The sequence below is a fragment of the Hydra viridissima genome, unplaced genomic scaffold, assembly GCF_058129835.1.
Source record: "Hydra viridissima isolate aposymbiotic clone 2 unplaced genomic scaffold, HvirCarnegie_v1 scaffold_11, whole genome shotgun sequence".
Classification (NCBI taxonomy): domain Eukaryota; kingdom Metazoa; phylum Cnidaria; class Hydrozoa; order Anthoathecata; family Hydridae; genus Hydra; species Hydra viridissima.
Genome location: NW_028324310.1, coordinates 11,450,697 through 11,471,546, shown reverse-complemented (window position 1 = coordinate 11,471,546; position 20,850 = coordinate 11,450,697). Strand labels below are relative to the sequence as shown.

At 31.8% G+C, this 20,850-nt stretch overlaps 2 protein-coding genes across 2 annotated transcripts in view; one reads left to right on the top strand and one right to left on the bottom strand.

The window, feature by feature from the left end:
• The window catches only part of LOC145191037 (uncharacterized), a 258,530-nt gene extending 240,460 nt beyond the window's left edge, over positions 1-18,070 (bottom strand). The window contains exon 1 of the mRNA XM_090067586.1: positions 18,038-18,070. The gene's annotated coding sequence lies outside the window, so the exon portion shown is untranslated. The remainder of the gene's footprint in view (positions 1-18,037) is intronic.
• Positions 18,071-18,312: 242 nt separating this feature from the next.
• Positions 18,313-19,122, top strand: LOC149882178 (uncharacterized). Its single transcript, XM_090065902.1, has one exon. It carries the CDS (start codon positions 18,313-18,315, stop codon positions 19,120-19,122), a length of 810 nt encoding a protein of 269 aa, XP_089922028.1.
• Positions 19,123-20,850: the final 1,728 nt, after the last annotated feature.

The following is a 20,850-nucleotide window of genomic DNA, read 5'->3' as shown; positions in this document are numbered from 1 at the left end:
AATAGAAGACGTAGGATGAATACATGGATATTTAGATAGAGCATCAATCATGATAAGCCAATTAGTACCCATGAAATTGATTGCATGATCAAGATGTAGACGACTCCAAGGGCGTTCTGGTAGCATCCATGGATGGACTGCTGGTTTTGATGGAAGGTTCTGATTTTCCGCACAGGTAGTACACTGGTGTGCTAGATTAGTGATAGCTGAATCAATGCCTGGCCAATATACGGCAGATCGTGCGAGTTGTTTCATTCGTTGAATGCCGAAATGACCTAGGTGCAGTATCTTCAAGACTTGATCTTGAAGAGTTTTGGGGACGACAACACGTGGACCATAGAACAAGCATTTGCCTGAAACTGAGAGAGCTTCGGAAAGTTTTTGGAATTCCCGTATCTCGTCATTATTGTCGGATTCGACCCAACCATCTCGAACATTGCGAATAACTGCAGCGATGACAGGATCTTTGCTCGACTCGCGGACCAAGATATTCGGATCATGCATATTGATTTGACGACTAACGGTTTTCACCGCACAAATCATTAAATTTTCTTCACTACTTTCCTCCCCATCGAAAATGCGATCATGGTCAACCGGTAATCGACTGAGCGCGTCAGCGTTGCCGTGTTCAGCTGTCTTACGAAACTCGATTTCATAATTGTATTGGCTAAGAATTAAAGCCCATCGAGCCAGTCTATTTGCTGCCATAGCTGGAGTAGCCTTTGTTGGACCAAATAGAGCCAGTAGTGGTTTATGATCAGTGACGATGGTAAAACGACGACCAAAAAGAAATTGATGAAACTTTTTTAAGCCAAAAATTATTGCCAATGCTTCTTTGTGAATTTGACTGTAGCGACGTTGACAATCAGTCAAAATCTTCGATACATTTGCAATTGGACGTTCAGAGCCATCTGCTAATCGATGAAACAATATGGCACCAATACCAACTTCTGAAGCGTCTGTTGCCATTCCTAACGGTTTGGAAGGATCGAAGTGAGTAAGAACTGAATCAGATGATAACAACTGTTTCACAGCTTCAAAAGCTGACTGTTGTTCGGATGTCCACTGCCATGGCACATCTTTCTTAATTAGACGATAGAGCGGGTCTAATGTCATAGACAAATTTGGAGGAAGAAATTTGCCGTAAAACTGTACTTGACCAAGAAAAGATCGCAGCGTATTAACGTCCTTAGGAACTGGCATAGCCAAAACAGCATCAACTTTGTTACCTTTAGCAATACCTTCCGAAGATATTATATGACCAAGATATTCGATCGAAGGACTAGCGAAAATACATTTTTCTAGACGACAGCGTAGTCCGTTTTTGCTTAGTCGTTGTAGAAGACCACGCAAGTTGGAAATGTGATCGGCTGCGTTGTTGCCACTGACGAGAATATCATCGAGATAGACAGCTACACCAGGTAGATCACTTGTTAATTTATCCATTGTCTCTTGAAAGTACCCCGGTGCTGAAGTGATTCCAAATGGAAGACGTAGCTGAAGAAGTACACCAGTATGTGTACTGAGAGCCAGTCGTCTCTGAGAAATTGGACCCAAACGAATTTGATTATAAGCGTCAGCCAGGTCAATTTTTGTGTATCCATAACCGCCACGCAGTTTACGCAACAGGCCTTCTGGCAACGGCATTGGGTAGCGATGAGGTTCTAGCTGAGTATTAATGGAGACTGAATAGTCGCCACAAATTCGAATCTTTCGTTTTGTTTGTCCCGGAAGCGCGGTCTTTTGAATAGGAACCACAGGTGTACCTTCGTCGTTGAATTGAGTACGTTTCCAAACACCATGCTTGATACCAGCTTCGTAAGCGTCAACCAGATCTTCTTGAATAGCGAAAGGTACAGGTCTTGGACGGCAGAAGATAGGCTTGTAGTCAGGCTTGAATTTTATTTCAAGTTCAAAGTCTTTCAAACAACCCAATTCTGGTTTAAACAGGTCTGGAAACTCAGAACATAGAATTCTGCACCTTTGTTGGAGATCTGTGTCAGGTTTGAGATGCTCAAAGACCTTAGCAACAGCACTCTTGGATGATTTCTTAATCTTTTCATCAACTGAAAGATCAAGTAGTCGAATACCCGATCGGCCAATAAGATTTAGTCCAGGAACAGAAGTTACGTGGAACCAGATCTTGCAACAGGTTGTTGGAGCTTTAACTGATAATTCAACTTTCCCTAGTATCGGAAGTTGATGTTTGCTTGCTGACTCGAATTGTAAATCCGACGATTGAAGATGTGGTTTACCCAAACTTTGCCATAAAGTATGGGTGATGAAATTGGCGGGAGCTCCGGTATCGAGTTCGAATCTTATCGAATGCCCATTGATTTGGAGATTTTGTGTAATTTCATCATCAACATTGATTTGGTTGACTTGGCGAAGTGCTTTAGTCTGTCCATAAATGAATATAGGCTTGACCGTCTTTCGGGATTCAGCTTTTTTCTTGAAACAAACTGCTTCAATGTGACCATTTTTACCACAAAAATTACATTCGGCGTCCTTGAAACGGCAATTTTTGCGTTCATGGGTCGATTTGCCACAACTTCTACAAGCGGTTGACTCAGTCTGAGATTTGTTTTGTCGAGGAGCTGAGGATTTGGATTCCGATTTATGTTGCCCCAACTTATTGATTGGGAGAGACATCGGAGACTTTGAGGGACCAACGGCAGTTTCCTTGGCTACCTTGGCGGCCTCCTCGGTTTCGGTTGCTATTTCTACCGCCTTAGCGAAAGTTAGATCTTCATTTTTGCACTTGAAAAGAGCTTTGAGCACTGCTTCATTTTTAATAGAGCAGATAAAATGTGTTCGAAGAGCTTCATCCAGTGGATTTGTGATGTTAGCAAAGTCGCATGTTGCAGCCAATTGTCGAATTCGAGCAACCAGTTGTGGAATAGATTCACCTTGATTTCGACCAATGCTTGACCAAAATTTGAATCTTTCACGAACAAGAAATATGGTTGGATTGTATTGTTCTTTCATGAATTGAGCAATTTGATCATACGAAAGATGGTTGACTGTCAAAGGAGTCTCTTGTTGGCTTGCAAGATTGCACAACTGTTTGTAGATAACTGGAGTTTGACAACTGAGAAAATAAGCAGCTTTGTTATTTCTTGTTATACCCCGAGCTTTAGCGAATGTTTCGAATCTTTCCTGATAGTCGACCCATAATTCAGCTGTTGAATCAAAAGCAGCAAAATCTTGAGTGACCTTTGATTCATTGGCTTCAAGCAGTTTGACAATGGCGTCTTGTTGCTCTTTGATTTGTCGCTGTTGTTCGGCTAGTTGTCGTTGACTAGCTTCTTGCAGCTTCTGCATTTCTGCCAATATCGCTACCAGAGTAGCACCGTGTTTTTCTTCCATGAGTAGTTTTTAGAAAATAGAGAGATCTTCGTCGCCAAAAATCTGTTATGTTTCTTAACAGATCCAAAGAAAAGTTCGATTTCAGTAAAGCTTTTATTTTTGATTCAGTAAGACCAATATAATACAATAATATCACAATATTTATAGTAAAATAGAAAGTTCCTAGAAAGATACAGAACATTCTGGAACGTTATTATATATCTAGAGGGTTCTATGGAAGATTCTCGAATGTTCTGTTGTATCTAGAAAGTTCTAGAATGGACCGTAACAGTAAAATTTTGTAAATATTTAATATTTTGAAAATATGTCAAAAACAAGCTCTTTGATCACGCAATGCTTATTCTTTTTCATAATTCTTCTAAGTTTGTTTTGAATTAATCGATGTCCTATCAACAGTTTGTTTAAATTTCCCCAAATTTTTTGCCATCATCCTATTTCCAACAGTAAGTTATTAAATATAATTTAGGCTATATATATATATATATAGCAAGAGACCATATTATTAAGTAAATTATTAGCAAAACAACTAAATCGATAATTGTTGATTTAACGTTGATAAGCAACGTTTAATCAACGTTTGTTTTATACAACATATCAACGTTGATAAGTGGCTAACATTTTGGACAGTAAATCAATATGAAATCAATGTTGAAAAGAAACACCAAATCAACATCGAATCAACGCTATATTTTTTAAAGGGTAGTAATGTTTCAAAATTAACGTAGTGTCGAATTTTTGCTAACATGCCGTTGGCACGGTTTAATTTGAGAGTAAGGTTATTTATATGTGTTTTAAATGAAAGTTTCTCATCTATCACAGCACCAAGATAAGTTATGTAACTAGACAAAGGCAGCTTTTGGCCACTTATTCTAAAGTTCAAGTATTTTGGAAGATTCTTGTTAGTTTTTTTAGAAAAGTTAGTATACTGCGTCTTAAATATTACTATTTCTGTTTTTTTAGTATTCAATGAGATTTTGTTTGCTCTTAGCCATTGAACAAGACTGGCCATATCCTCATTAATATATTTATTTAGTTTTTTGAGGGAGTTTGTCGTTAATTGAAGATTTGTATCATCAGCAAAATGATACGTGTTTGAATGTTTGATAGAAAGATTAAGATCATTGATGTAAATAATAAAGAGAAGAGGATCTAATATGGATCCCTGAGAAATACCAATGCAAACGCTTTTGATGTCTGAGAAGTTGCCATTTAAAGTAACAAACTGTTGACGATTGGAAAGGTATGATTTAAACCATTGCAACGGGATGCCGCGTACACCATAATAGTTAAGCTTTGATAGGAGAATGCCATGGTCTACGGTGTCAAAAGCTTTTTGTAAATCAATGAAAACCCCACAGGCAAAGTTTCCATTATCAAGAGCAACTCTTATACTTTCTGTAATTTCGATAAGAGCGTGAGCTGTAGAATGCTTTTTACGAAAACCAAACTGGTGTTTATATAAACATTGATTTTGGTTTAGGAAGTCGTATAATTTATTATGCATAACTTTTTCAAAAATTTTGCTTAAATTAGAAAGAAGAGAGATCGGACGATAGTTGGTGCAGTCAACCGTTGATCCTTTTTTGTGGACTGGAATAACTTGGGCCACCTTGAAGACATCAGGGAATATTCCTTTGCAAAATGAATTATTTAAGATGATACTTAGTGGTTTGCATAGATTTTTTGATACCAGTTTAAAATGTTTTGTTGGAAGGCTGTTCGGTCCAACACTCTTACCTTCAATGATAGTGGAATTTATATAGTCGAGGGTTTCCTCTTCAGTTATTGGTTTCACATAAAAAGAATTGCTATTAGGATTGGTTAGATACTTTTGAAAGTTGAATTTAGACTTCGGAATTCCATTGGATAATTTTGAAGCAATCGTAGTAAAGAAATTGTTAGAATGGTTAGAGATAGCTTTAGGATTAGTTTCGCATTTGTTGTTGATCAGTATGCTTGTTGGGGAGTAACTTTTATTTGGCTTTACATTTATCAACTCTTTTATACCTTTCCACGTGTTTTTTATATTATTGATATTGTGACTGAAAAAGTTTGTGTAATATTCCTTTTTGCTAAACTTTATAAGATTGCTTATACTATTACGATATTGTTTAAATTTTACAAAAAGTAAATTTTTCTTTCTACAGTCTTTTGATTTTAAATATTTTTTATGAATTTTATTTTTAATTGTAATTCACTTGAGAATGCCTTTCGTTATCCAAGGTTTATTATCACTAGTTACTTGATCTTTTGTCAATTTTTTGTAAGGGGCATGTTTGTTCAAAATACAATCAAAAATTTCGATTAATTTTTTAAGGGAATAATTGACATCATTTTCTTCTTTTATAAAGTCATCCCATTCAACATTTGAAATATCTTGGATAAACTCAGCTTTTTTAAAGTTTTTAAAGCACCTCCTAAAAATAGGTTCAGGTGAAGTTTGCGTTTTAGAATGCGGCATTATTATAAACTGAGCAAGATGATCAGATATTGAAGCTGTAAGATTGCGTGAGATTATATCAGAAGAATAAAAATTTAAAAAAATATCAATTACCGTTTCAGAATGAGTGGTTATGCGTGTAGGCTGTATAATAAAAGAAAAAAGAGAATTTGAAACCATTGATTCTAAAAAATGTGAAACTTCATTGAATGTATTGTATTTGAGCAAGTCAAAAGCAAATTAACTAGATAAAACTGAGGGATGATACAATTAACTAAATTGCAGTTGATTGTATCATACATCAGTTTTAAAAATCCTACAGTTTGTATCAATAACATTATGACATAATGTTATTGATACAAACTACATGATTTTTAAAACTAATGCATGTTACGATTAATTTATGTGTATGTACAGTACATACATTATTAATGCATGCAGTACATACAGGAGTAAAACAAGAGTTTATTTAACTTTAGTTTATGATGTCATTATAAACTAAAAACATTATAAACATTATAAATTATATATAATGACATTATAAACATTATAAACATTATAATTATACATTATGACATTATAAACATTATAATTTAATTAAATAAACTCTTGTTTTAAAGAAAAATTAAAAACTGCATCTTAATAGATATAAAAATTAGCATGCTTGTATTTATTTATTTTCATGATTTGATATTAAATTCGAAATTACTCAATACTCAATTACTACGAAATTATTATAAAATCGTGAAATTCAAAGCAGTAAAATACTCTAATAAAAAGTTGCGCTACAACAGCTTTTAAAAATGAACGAAAACTTTTTTAGCGCTAAACCCGGTTCACACTGTATGCATTTAAAAATGGTCGTATTTCGACGTTGGCCCGACGTTGGTTCAACGTCAGCGCGAAGTTAATAAAATTGTCCAACGCTTCCGACGTTAGTCCGACGTCGGCCAAAAGTATGTGTTCTAGCTGGGATAGAGCTGTTCAATTTTTTTATATTCCTTTTGTGTAGGTTTCAGCTTTAGTTTCATTATCAAGATCGTACATATATAGGAACTTTCAGCACCCGTATCCAACATTATCCTTGCTTTTTCACCGTTTACTTTTGCAATCACTTTTGGGTGAATTGTTGTACTTGTATTAAGCACCGCTCCCATGGAATGTTTGAGTTGTCGACTTCTACCGTGACTAGATTCCAAAATCGTAACGAGTCTTTATAATCGCCATTAAATTTTGTGATTGTGTATTTTTGAAGCTTGACGGATTGTTGAGTAGTTTCGTTTTCGTTTCCAAGAGATTTGCGCAATGCTTCTTTCATTTTTAGTTTCTTTAGATATCACTCTTCTTTGGTTTGAAGTTTTCTCAATTAAGCTTGTTCTTTTTTTTGAACCGTTAACTGCTGTTCCATGATTTATTTTTCATACTCGAATTTTCTGATGCACTCGTTTTTGTTTATCGAATCCCAATTGTCCACCATTTTGTTTTTAATTTCAATCGCTGCTTCTACTTCCATTACCGGTTTCGAAAGCCATTCTTCTACCGAATTGATGTTTTCGTCGTCGTCAAGCATTTTTTTAGTCAACTCATCTTTTGCCATTTCAAATCTTCCCAATAAATTTGTTATTTTGTATAGCGCCAAGATTATGCTTGATTTGTCGAATCGTGTTGCGTTTTATGTTTTTAATGTTTATTCTTATTATGTTGATTTCTCTCTGGTAAGTTCGCTCTTAGTCCATTCTTCGCTAACTTGTAGGTTTCGTTCGTCCTGGCAGTTGTCGCCACCAAATAGTGTAGGGAATTATTTAGACTTTCCCTGAGACACTAAAGAGTCACTTTTTCTTTTCAAACTTGATAATATATGTTACATCTGACTGCGAACCAATACATTTTACAAAATACACTCTCCTTTTATACATTTTTACAAACGCGTCATTTTCACACATTTAATGCATTAACAATTACATATATTAACACCTACACACATTAGCAACTACAAACATTAACACCTTCACTCACGCTAATTACATCTTGAAGACGTTATTCACGACAGTAATAAGTATTTACTGCTCAAAAAATAAGTCAAGCATTTTTTAAATATCAACTGGAGCTTTAATGAGTTATTAGCATTTATCATCTCAAAGTATTCCCTTGTTTCAACTATCTATTATCTTCCCTAGATCTACCTCACAAACTTCTGAAATGGTTATTTTAAATGCAAATCAAAGTTACTATATAGAAGGACTTTTATTGGAGATACTTATCTCTGACCATCTGAATATTGGCGTAAATTTGCCAAGCGGAATGCTAGATCGACCAATATCTTCAAATTTGTTAAGTCCAATCAAAACTGGTAAGTTTATTTTTGTTTGTATTTTAAATGCACCATTATTATTCAAAGAACATTTATTTGCATTAAAGACAATTGTTATTCTCAGAGTTGAAGTAGTTTTAATTGTTATTCTCAGAGCTGAAGTGGTTTTAATTTTTGCGTTCTTGTATTCATTTTATGTTTAAGTTATTGAACCATAACTGTATATATTTCTGTTGTTGAACATATAATATATATATATATATATATATATATATATATATATATATATATATATATATATATATATATATATATATATATATATATATATTACACACGTCTTTTTAAGCCGTTGTTAATAGGTGTTAAATATGAAAACTTTAAGACGTTTTAAATAAGACGATTTACAGTGTTTCATTTGGGACCAGTTTAAGACATCTTTAATACCAATTTCAAGTCGTCTTAAATTTGCCTTTAAGAAGACTTGTTGTTGGGTGGGAAACGTCCATGATTAAAGACGTCTTCAACTGGTTGTTCCGACAGACGTCTCGTTAAGATGTCTTACGGACGTCTTAAACTGGTTATTCTGACAGATTTCTTGTTAAGATAAGTTAAAGACGTCTTAAACTGGTTATTCTGAAAAACATCTTAAACTGGTTATTCCAAAAGAAGTCATAAACTGGTTGTTGCAACAGACGTCTTGTTCAGATGTCTTACGGAGTTCTTAAACTGGTTGTTCCGACAGACGTCTTGTTCAGATGTCTTATGGACGTCTTAAACTGGTTATTTTATTAGGCGTCTTGTTAAGATGTCTTGCAGACAACTTAAACTGGTTATTCTGTAAGACGTCTTGTTAAGATGTCTTGCGGACGTCTTAAACTGGTTGTCGGAAGACGTCTCAATGAGGTGTGGAAAAGCCGTCTTAAACTCGTCTTTAACTTGTTGCAGATGTCTAGTCGAGTTAAAGATAAGTTACATACGTCTTAAAGTCGTCTCATGTTGGGTGGGATGGTAGCCATTTGTATCTGCCAAAAGGGCTACATTTTAATAAGTAACTTGTGTCAAGGCAAAAACCCTATTTCTGGTCAAAAATTTTATCTTTCTTTACAGAAATGTTTATCGATTCAAGGAACCCCACTTTATGCTAGATGGATAAGTTTTATTGTTTTCTACTATTTAAAGTTGCTGAATGACACTTGACTCGAAAGAAAAAACAGTTTTTAGTACGTACTCTTTAGAATTTAGATTGATTGTTATATGATTTTAATTAGATATCAATGAATGTGCTGATGGATCTAATGCGTGTTCATCGAAAAAAAGCAGACATTTCAATACAGAAGGTAGTTATAAATGTTGTAATGAATGTTGGATATTGGGACCTGATGGTCAAAACTGCAATGGTAAGTATAAAATTTTATTTTTCAAGAAAGCTTGTGTATAGAGCATATACCCAGCTAACACAAAACGTTCGAGTACGTTCGAAGAACATTAGAAACGTTCTTAGAACGTACCCAACCGTTTCTAACGTTCTACGAGCGTTTCTTAAACGTTTTGTATTAGTTGGATAACACTTCCTTGTGTAAGACTGTCATATACTATAAAAAGACTTTTTAAATTCTGTACTGTATTGATTTCTATTTATTAGATATAGATGAAAGTTTGCCATATTGCAAAACCCATTTAGGTTTAAATTAAAGTAAAGAATTATTTAATGGGTATGTATTTTTTTGTGATGAACATAAGAAATACTATTTGTCATTGATGTATTATACGTTTATTAAATAAATTTTATGTAGATCTTGTAGTTTTGAAGAAGAGTAAATGTCGAAAGAAAAACAATGTTTGGTTTTTTCAGACTAAGTTTTTTGCAGCCTTCAACAAAATAGAGTTTTTCACGTGGAATATTTCTAAAAAAACAACTTAAACCAAAATAAAGGAAACCAAAAAACAAATTAACTATGTGTATAAACAAAACAGATTATTCTAGTAATACCGGACTGAATTTTCAAATGTAAGGTAATAGAAAGTAAAGAAGTATATAAGGAGTATATGGGGCATAGTTTTAATATTTTTCATACCAGCTTTAACCTTCAATTTTATTTTGATGTTTTCATTATTTACGCAGAAACAGTTATTGCTGTTTGAAATTAACAATTATAAATAAAAGGCGTATTTTAATCATTATGGTTACCGTTCTGGATATATTATTTCAATCCAAATGTTTATTACTATTTAAAAAATTTTTTTTAGCAATATAATAAACTGTTCTTTGATAATAAACTTTCTTTAATCAGCACAGCATGAAAAAATACAAAGAAAGATTGCAGTAGGTTTTTAAATATAAAACGTAGACAAAAGTTTCGCTGTTTTAAATCAATTACATTGATATTAATTAAAAACAAAATTGTTCTACCCAAAAGCCAGGAATGTGGAAGTATTGTGTCAGCTTTTTTTTAGTCTCATTTTGGATAATTTTGGGAAAAATCAATATAAGTTGCATTATAGTCTGCATTATAAAAAGATAACAAGTCTTCGAAGCTTCTAAGTCCTCTCCTTTTTTATGACGTCCGAAACTGAGTATCTTTGATCTTTCCTTTCGTTATTTGAATGGATTTTTTCCTTATCTATTTAATTTTTTAGCAATTTTTATTAACATGTAATCACCACTTTATTTTATTTACCAAAGAATCAAAAGAGTTGGCATGATTAAACTCTAAATATTTCAAAGTCAAAAAAGAATTGGCTTTTTCTAAACACAAAATTTTTAATGATGTTTGTAAAATTAAGGCATATAGTTAATGAAATATTGTCCAAATATAATTATAAACTATTTATATTAAAGAAGGTTCACAGCTAAACTTTCTTTTTTTCTTCACACCAAGTGTTTGCGGTAGGTTCTAAATATTTAACTTTTTTTTTCCCATGGTTTTAAAAAAATCAAACATAAATAATAAAAGATGAAATATGAATAAAAATTAAGAGTTAGATGAAGCAAAACCAAACAATAAAATTAAATAAATATTAACAAAACATAGAGATATGTAAAACATATGCCACTGCTTATTAATGTTACCTTGAATGATTTGTGTGATGTTGCTTATACTTCTGTACTTTAAGTATTTTTTATTATACAACTTCAAAAAGCCTCTAGTATAGTATTCCATTTCATTTTATCTTTTATAGAAAATATGCTTATAATGTCACGATTGAATACTTTCTTTCGCCATTTACTGTCTTATCAGCTAAAATTGCTGCTCTGGGTTTAGTAAAGAATGGAAAATACATACTAAAGTATTTTGTAAGTTTTTCAAAGTGATTTTTTTCTGTCATTTAGTTAATATTATCTACTAATTCATTTTAATGTAACATTTGTAAATATATATTCAATAACCATCATTAAAGAATCGTTTAGTTAAACAAAATTTATTTTAAAATGTTCATTAATTTTAATTGTTGCTAAAATATGTTTTATTTTTTGTGCGGCTTTGATCAGCTTACTAGTCTTAGAGCCTTGACATACGCTTTATTTCAATAAGAAAAAGTTCTTTGAAAAATATTGGCTCCAGATGCCGTATTGAATAAAATGAGGTTCCTTCCGCAAACAATTTTAAAAGGTTAAGGATATTTTTTAGGGTAGAGTGGGGCAGCTTTGAACATTATTTAACCATTTTTTTATGAATCAACATTTTAATTATTCTAACCGCATTTTTTTCTTCTAAATTGTCTAAACAATGATTAAGAAATAAAACTGCAGTGTTTTAGTAAATTCTTAACTAAAAATTAAGTCAGAATCCATATTTCTTTAACATGACGTGGAAATGTTCAAAACTGCCCCCAACTTAAGATATATCTGGAGCAGCTTTGAATTAACCCTGGCAAATGGAAGAAATTTCTTTTTTTCAAACAGAGCATTAACTTGTTTTTAAGTTTCATTAAGTTTAAGTTTCTAATGGTAAAAATCCGTAATTATTTTTTATACTATCCAATCTTTTGATCTCTCTAAAGAATTGTTCAAACAAAAGTTACATAAAACAAAGTAAATAGAAGCAAATTAAAAAAAAAAGTAAACAAATTACAAAACTAGCTAAACCTTAAACTTTAAAAAAATACACGGTTATACCGGTAAATAGAAAAAGATTAAGTTTAAGTTTCAATAAGTAATAAAATAAAAATAAGGTTTATGTAAAAATATAAAAGTACCCACTGATCTAATTAAAGTATAACACTTAAAAAAATAATAATAAATTTTCGTGTGAGTGCATTGTTTAGTATTACAGGTATTTTATTATAGAACATTTATAAAATAAAATAACAAAATTTTCTCTAACCTTTATGCTGTCCTGAAAATCATACCCCACTAAAACTTTCGCTAAAGCCCAAGCCTCATCTTTCCCACAAGTACCATGCTGATTCGAAACTATAATATGCACAAAACTTACAAATGGTAAATTGTGTTAAAGAAAATTCTGTGATCTTGCTTGCTTTTTTGGACTTTCTTGGAAGTTTAAACTGCATTTATGAATTATTAGTTGATTTTTTTTTTCTTTCTTGTTTTGTTGTACTATAATGGAGCCTTTGCTTTTAACGCAACTATTAATCATAATATCATCTTGAATGTAATTATATTCTAACTTGTAAAATTAGAAATGTTTAACTTAGATGTCCCAGTAAAGCTTTTGTTTCAAAATCCAGCTGGAAAAGCACAGAGAACGTTTCATGTTTACAGAACAAAACCCAATATTAATGCTAACATGACACCAAAAACATCCGAAGATTTGTTTGCTCTTCCTGGTAGTTAACAAAATTTTTTCAGCTTACATCTCTCAGTTAGTAATGTTATGAATAATTGCAGCAGTTCTGTGTTCAAGATTAAAAAAAAAAAAAAATCTTTCTAGTTTTATTATTTTCATTATCTTAATTTAGAAAGTTATGGTCGGGGTATATACTGGGACTCAACAAATTTTCATATTTATATTTGCATGAACCAGCATGTCGCAAGGTTTGTTCTGTTTCTTTAACTTGTTTTTCCCCTTTAAACTCTGTTTTTTAGCACAAGAGCTTGCTATTATTCGAATAATCAAGGTGAGCAATGGGCAGGTGAGCAAGTTTACATTTTGTTTAACTACTTTCCATTTTAAGCAATTAATTAGAATGAAAGGGACATCTCTTGATCAAGAAGCAAGAATGTAATGATTGTTTAATAAAACAAGTTTAGTAACAAAGATCGCATGCTATTCCTTTTTTAAAAATAAGAAGTGGTTGGGAGAAAATTCAATCTTTAAAACAACCAGCTAATACAAAGAATTCGCTGCATTAATAAAAAATTTCTGTTATGGTATGAAGAATTTTTATGAAAAATTACTTTTAATTGAACCAGCAACTTTTCATTTTGAGTTTAAGAAAAAAAGAAATTTATCATTTATCACTCTTCCAATTGGTTTAACAGAAATAGATTTGATTTTGGGTTCCATAATTGGACAACATCGAGTTACTAAACAGCTATATACCATACATCGTAACCTAAAGACTTACCTGATATACCGTAAAGAATGCAACCAATGGTTTGCGTTATATAACAACAATTTTCTTCAAAATGTTGCCATGAATATTGATTTTCGTCTTGAAGGAGTTTAGAAGACAACAATGAACAGAAATTTAGTCTCGGATCTCATCAATCGATTAGTAAGATTGGATATTTATCTAGTTTATTGGCCTATTAAGTTTAAGGGCAAAAAGTGCTCCTCTTGACAAATATATGTTAAAAATCTAAATAATTTCTGTGGTACTTTTGAATTATATAAAACATCGTCTTTCAGAATATATTAAATAAGAATAGTCTTTCAGAATAAATTAAAGACTCATGTTGAGTTCTTATACACTTTTGAAGCATTATGCGACATTTTATTCTGGCACTCTTTTGAATTTTAATAAATTTTCTCCCCTAACAGTTATTAGCCTCGAAGTTTCTTTGACTAACAACAATATCATATTTAGGAAAGTCTGTGTTCCAACGTTCTAAAAGCAAGAATAGAGCACAAACAATTACTTTACTTAATATAAATGATCCATAGCCATTCTTTGAGATTGTAGTAGTGCTACTAAGAGAGCAAGCGATGTCACTTTGGATACGTCCAATCAGCGAGCAGCCAGTAGAGTTTAGGTTTAATAACAATTGGTTTTTTTAGCAACTTGTGGCGGCAAAAAGATCTTTTTGTATTTTTAAAAAAATCATTTTGATGTTTTTTAAAAACAGTTGGTTTTAAAAAACATCGAAATGGTTTTTTCAAAAATACAAAAAGATCTTTTTGCTGCCACAAGTTGTTAAAACTTGCACGTACATAAAAGTGAAATGGTAGCTGTTTGTCTCAACGGTTCAAAAAGTTGATTTATTGGTTCATCTATTTTTCAGTAACTGATTCAGCGGATTAGCTTATAAAACATTTATTTTTGCTCTATTTTATTTTAGGGAACTTTAGAGGACTGTTCTTCATAGATCCATCGAACAACAAGTTGCTGCCAAGAGTCTTTTGGCTTATTTTACTTATCATATACTGGTACTTTTTTATATAAAATGGAATTTTATACTTAGAATGAAAATGCTTCAGCAGTGTAAAACATTTTCTACTTGATTGGCATTACTATCGCGTAACTTGCAGAGTTCAGTTTGTCTTCAATCTTTTGTTAATGCATTTTGGAAATTACATATGTGTAGAGACAAGGGCCTCCTGTCTAGTACTATTTCAATTTCCAATGTCTTTTGACTTAATAACTGTTTGAAAAAGCTCTTCTTAGACATCCTCAAAAACATTTAAAGATGGTCTTATTTGACGAGGGCATCATGAATTGGGTACGTTTTAATTGGATATTAAGCTCTGTAATAGAGCTTGATTTTTTAGAAATGTCGCGGAACTTATTTGGCATTATATTGATGACTCTTAAAGGTGCAGGTTTCATACGCCGCGTGCAGAATTTCTTCATTCAGTATTTAGGTATTTTTGCAAAAACGTTTTGGTTGACCGCCGATTAATAACATTTTCAAGGTTTCATTTGATAATTTTTATTCCATTTAATTCAACTTTTTGTTATCAAAATAAAAGAAGACAGTTATTTTTAATATGCACGCATAATTTAAAAACAGAAATTTCTCTGAAAAAATACTTAACTCTGTATTCCATATTTAAAAAATGTAAAACATCATTTTCGAGAAATGATTCATTAACGGCTTTTTATAAGATGATGCGATTTTTTATATAAAGTAGTGATTTTTTTACGAGTTTTTTTTAGTTATCGCTCAATAATGTAAAAAGAAAATGACATACATAGTTACTTTTTGTTTGTTTTTTTTTATCAGAAAATAAAACGGAAAAAGGAAAAAACCTAAAAATCACAGAAACGCCTTTCACATTCTACTGATGAGCTTTAAAGTTCAAGGAGTTCACAAAATAAAATTAATAACTTGGACTCTTTCATTGCAAGTTTAAACTTATGCGAAGAAATGCACCGAGTTGGTTTAATGATATTGTCAATAACATTCGTTTAGCTGCTTAAGAATGTGTCGAATTTAACTTGGAACTGCGATGCAATTACTACATTAATTTAGTTACTTATGTTTGTAGCAATCAAGAATTTAAATAAACTTTATGAAGCCATCAAAATTTCCACGGATCTAGCATTACACATACAGAAGTGGTCTCTCTATAGCCAATGTTCACGATGCTCATGAAGAACTCCGAAATTAGTCAAGGAACTTGAATGCTCCTTGTATAACACGATTGAATTTTTAGTAGATCTGTGTAATAACATTACTTTAAGCTTTAAACATTGCCAAATTATTTTCAAAAACTAATGGCAGTTTTGGAAGTTTATTCCCCTCATATAGTCTATACAAGGCATTAGAATACTGTGCTCCCTTTCTTGAAAAAGTTCACAATATATTTGTAATTTTATTAGCCAACAAAAAAGCTAACAGAGTTCAATTTTTTGCTCCAAATGATATTTGACCTTAGAAAATTGCAGGAACAAACCAAATAATATGTTTGTTAAAGATCTAATAGGAGAACGGCAAGAAAAGTATTTTCTCAGTTGTACAAAGCTATTGAATATTTGCTTAAATTAAAGAAGTAGTATTGGTTCAAGAAAAAGAAAACTCATCAGAAGAAGCTCTAGTGATTATCAGCAACAAGGATAAATAAAGTTTTCAAAAAAATTCTGACGTAACAAAACACTCTATACTTAACACCATTATCTTTTCAGATAACTGTTCAACCAATATAATTAGTGCGCAGTTCTCCGATGACGACTAAATTAGCTTTAGAGCTAGATTATTACTTATCAACGCACTAGAGAAAAAAACCAATATTCTAGAGTGGTTGAAAGTTATGAAATCTAGTTTCAATTCTTAGTGTGAGGGCGGGGATTTCTAATTTTTTTTTAATTTATGATTATGTGTGACGATGATAGTGAAGCGCAGTAGTGGCGTCAGACGTTTCAATGGAACTTGATAACACTTAAAGTAATAATATTGTCTTAATCAAAAATCAAACAAAAATACTGCTGGTGTTTTGATTCTTACTTATTTTCCCTAATAAATATTCTCAACTATTTCTCATTAATATATATTGTCTTAACATCAATTTATTCAAATAACAATAGATGTAAAGGTAACAACGCATATTTAAGTTCACTCAAACATCTTTTCTTAACAGCTCTTCTTATAAGGCTCTCTTAAAATCTCCGTGATTCTTCTCATAAAATTTTCTTTAAATCTTCAAAAATTCTTTTCTCATAAGGTCCTCTTTAAAATCTCTTAAAACCTTTTGTCTCATAAAATCCTCTTTAAGATCTCTTAAAACTTTTTTTTTCTTAAAATTCTCTAATAAAGAGAATTATTCAAAATCTCTAAGAATCTTTCTTAATACATCTTCAAAAATACTCTCTAAAATAAAACACTTCATCAAAATTTTTTCACTTCATTAAAAGATTTTCTCTACCGTACCTTTTCTATCTGTCCGCAGATGTTATTTTGAATTCTCGCACAGACAATAGATTAGGGAAGACTAAAACGTGGCTCGCGAGCCGCATACGGCTCTTGGAATGTCAATGCGGCTCACGAGCCGCATGCGGCTCTTGGAATTTTATTTCGACTCTTTTCGTATTAACTTTACTTAATCGCAAAACTAATTTTTTTGAAATGGATAAAGTAAATACTAACAATAATTCACTTCGGTACAACAGTAAGAAAAGAAAAATTGATGACGAGAAAAGAATATTTAATGAAGATTGGACAGAAAAATTTGCATTTATTGAAAAAGAAAATAAACAGATTTTTTAAATTTGGAATAAAGAACTTGCTCACAACAAGTCAGGGAATATTAAACGCCACTATGAAACTAAACATATAAATTTTTCCAAGGAATATCCATTAAATTCAGATTACAGGAAAACTAAAATTGAGTTACTCAAAACAATAGTTAACAATCAAATGAATACTTCATCTTTCAGTAAAGAATCAACTATTTCTACAGCAGCAAGTTTTGTTATAGCATGGAACATTGCAAGAGTAAAACATTCTTACTCTGAAGGAGAATTAGTAAAGCAAAATATTTTAGATGTCCTCTTAGTTTTAGATCCTAAAAAAAGCAAAATCCAAAAGTTAATTTCACAGATTCCTATTTCTTGACATTAAATTAAAAGAAGAATATCTGAGATTAGTGCTGATATTGAGCAGCAATTGTTGAATGACTTAAAAAACTGTAAAGCATTTAGTTTAGCTCTGGATGAATTAACAGATTTTCAAGATAAATCTCAATTGGTAGAATTTGTGGCGCTAATTTACTTTTCTACCCCCCCCCCCTATTTTTATTTTTGATTATGATAGAGAATTTTATCTTGATTCAGAATCGTATAAAAACATACACCTGAAAACCAAAGGAAAGTTCTTTAATTTGATGTTAAAATGTCAAAAAAATCTATCAAAAATGCGAATATTCGCTATCTTTTTTTATAACACTTTAAAATTTCACTATTTAATTACGCCGCCTGGTTTCTGTAGTTTAAAAGTAATTAAAATTCTCATGAAAATTCAGTAAGTGTTCATGAAAATTCCGAAGCAAAAAATTTGCAAAAAACAAAATGTAATTATAAAAGACTCTCGCTATAAGAAATGTTTCTTTATTTCTGTTTTAAAATTAAAATGGCAAATGCTAGACGACCGACTATTATTGAGTTTGATAGCCTTAATTTACCGGAAGTTGGTCGCAGGTTTAAAAACAATAATAACGAGTGTATCCGTTGGTGCAGAGAGTTTGGTTTACTTGCTATCAATATGATCTATCCTCGATGTAACATCCAGTACAACGAACAAAATAGTCATAATGTCGATGGAAAGATTTGGAGATGCATGCAAAAACAATGCAAAAAGAAAATAAGTATTCGTGTTGGAAGTTTTTTTGAAAGATCTCAATTAAAACTTTGGCAAATAATAGGTATTACCTATATTTGGAATCGTGGCGCCGGAAAAAGTTGTGGCCTTTCATTAGAAGACATTCAAAAGGATTTAGAAATTGGCAGCAATGAAACTGTTGTTGATTGGAATCAATTTTGTAGAGACATTGCCGTTACTTATTTCCTTAACAACTGTGTGCAATTAGGAGGACCAGGTTCAATAGTGGAAATAGATAAATCACTTTTTTCAAGAAGGAAATACAACCGAGGTAGAATTGTAGAAGATCAATGGATTTTTGGTGCGTACGATATAGCGACTAAAGAAGGGTTACTCATTCCTGTAGCTCACCGCGATGCTGCAACCTTTCTACCCATCATTATACAATGGATTCGTCCTGGAACTGAAATATGGAGCGATATGTGGGCAGCATACCGAGGTTTAGCATCGCAAGGTTTTCAAAATGGTACATTAAATCATGCTTTACAGTTTGTTGATCCCGCAACAAATGTTAACAAACAGAGTTGGGGCAATGTGGCAAAGAAGCAAAGCCAAATTTAAAGCTATGTTTGGGCCCACAAATCAAGAAATGATTCCCGATTATTTGTCAGAATCTATGTGGGCGCAACGTTTTAAAGAACATTCTTATTTTCAGTTTTAGAACCAAGTTGTAGATGAATATCCCGTTTAAATAATATTTTTGTATATAGTAACATTTGTTTATCTAAAATCATTAATATATTTTTAAAAAAATCTATATAATCTGAAAATAAGAAAAAAAACTTATTGAAATTAGAAGTTTTTTCAAGAAAAAAATACTTAAATAATAGTTTTTTTAATGAATAAATTCATTTTTACGGCATTAATTATTAACTTGGAAGTGTTTCAAAAAAGATGGCGAATATTAGCGTTTTTGGTATATTTTTTTGACACTTCAACATCAAATTAGAGAACTTTCCTTTGGTTTTCAGGTGTATGTTTTTATACGATTCTTAATCTAGATAAAATTCTCTATCATAATCAAAAATAAAAGTAGGGGGGTAGAAATGTAGATTAGCGCCAGTATTTGTTAGGTATGTAACATGAGATGTAATTGTGAAAGAAGAATTACTAGATTTAAAAGATACAACTTGTGGAGTTGATGTAAAGGAAGCTCTTGAAACAGTTCTACTTAAAGCCAATGCACCTATCAACAAACTTGTTAGTGTTGCTACAGATGGTGCACTAGCAATGGTTGGCAAACATCCCTGCTAGCACACAACGTTGAAAAAACGTTGAAATAACGTTGAAATAACGTTGATCGACGTTGATCAACGTTGTTACAACGTTGTTTCAACGTTATGTGCTTGCTGGGATGTTGGTTTATTAAAAAGTGATCCTAAGTATCCAGAGTTCACTCCAGTTCATTGTTTGATTCATCAAGAACATTTAGTGGCAAAACATTTTAATTTTTCAATCCTTCTAAATTCAGTGACAGAAATTTTAAATTACATTCGATCAAATGCTAAAGATCACAGACGGTTTAAAACTTTATTGATTAATTGGATCTTGCTAACAAACCAAATGACCTATTATTTTACTGTGTTGTACAGTGGCTTTCAAGTAGTGATGCTTTTTATAAGTTCGTAGAATTATTAGAACCCATTAAATCTTTTTTGATTGAAAAGAAAAAGACTTTCGAAATTCTTGATGATATGCACAAAAGCACGCTGTGTAATTTAATTATATTTTACTCCTTATAAACCGTGGTCGTGCGAATAAGCTTATTTTTGTTATTTACACGATGGTCGCGCAATAAGCTTATTTTCTTTATTTGCACGACGGTCGTGCGAATAGACACTTTCGTCTAACTGCCGTAAATCGGTGTTGCGTTAAAAAAGTTAGTCGTTAAAAAAGTTTATTAAATGTGAAATCTGCGCATGCGCAAAATCATTAAAACTTTTTTAACGCCGTTAGGCGTTAAAAAAGTTTGCCCGTTAAAAAAGTGTTCAAAATGGTACCGTCAACCGGGGTAACTTTGGTCGCCGGGGTGACTTTGTTGACCGGGGTCAATTGTTGATTTTTTTTAAATTCCTAAAATTTAACAAAGATAACATGTTTTAATTTTGTTAGAGATACCAACAATATATATCGACTATTTTATCAACAATTTTGGTATATCAACAGTTTTTGTGAATATAGCACAGTTACTTCGTAGACTACATTGAGTTTATTTTGGCATTTTTTGACACTTCTGATACATTTATTGAACCATTTGAATTCTTAGCCGGTGAAAATGCCGAGGAAATA

Excerpts from the sequence above, each read along its gene's own strand:
- LOC149882178 (XM_090065902.1), top strand. The coding sequence starts at position 18,313 with ATGGCAAATGCTAGACGACCGACTATTATTGAGTTTGATAGCCTTAAT.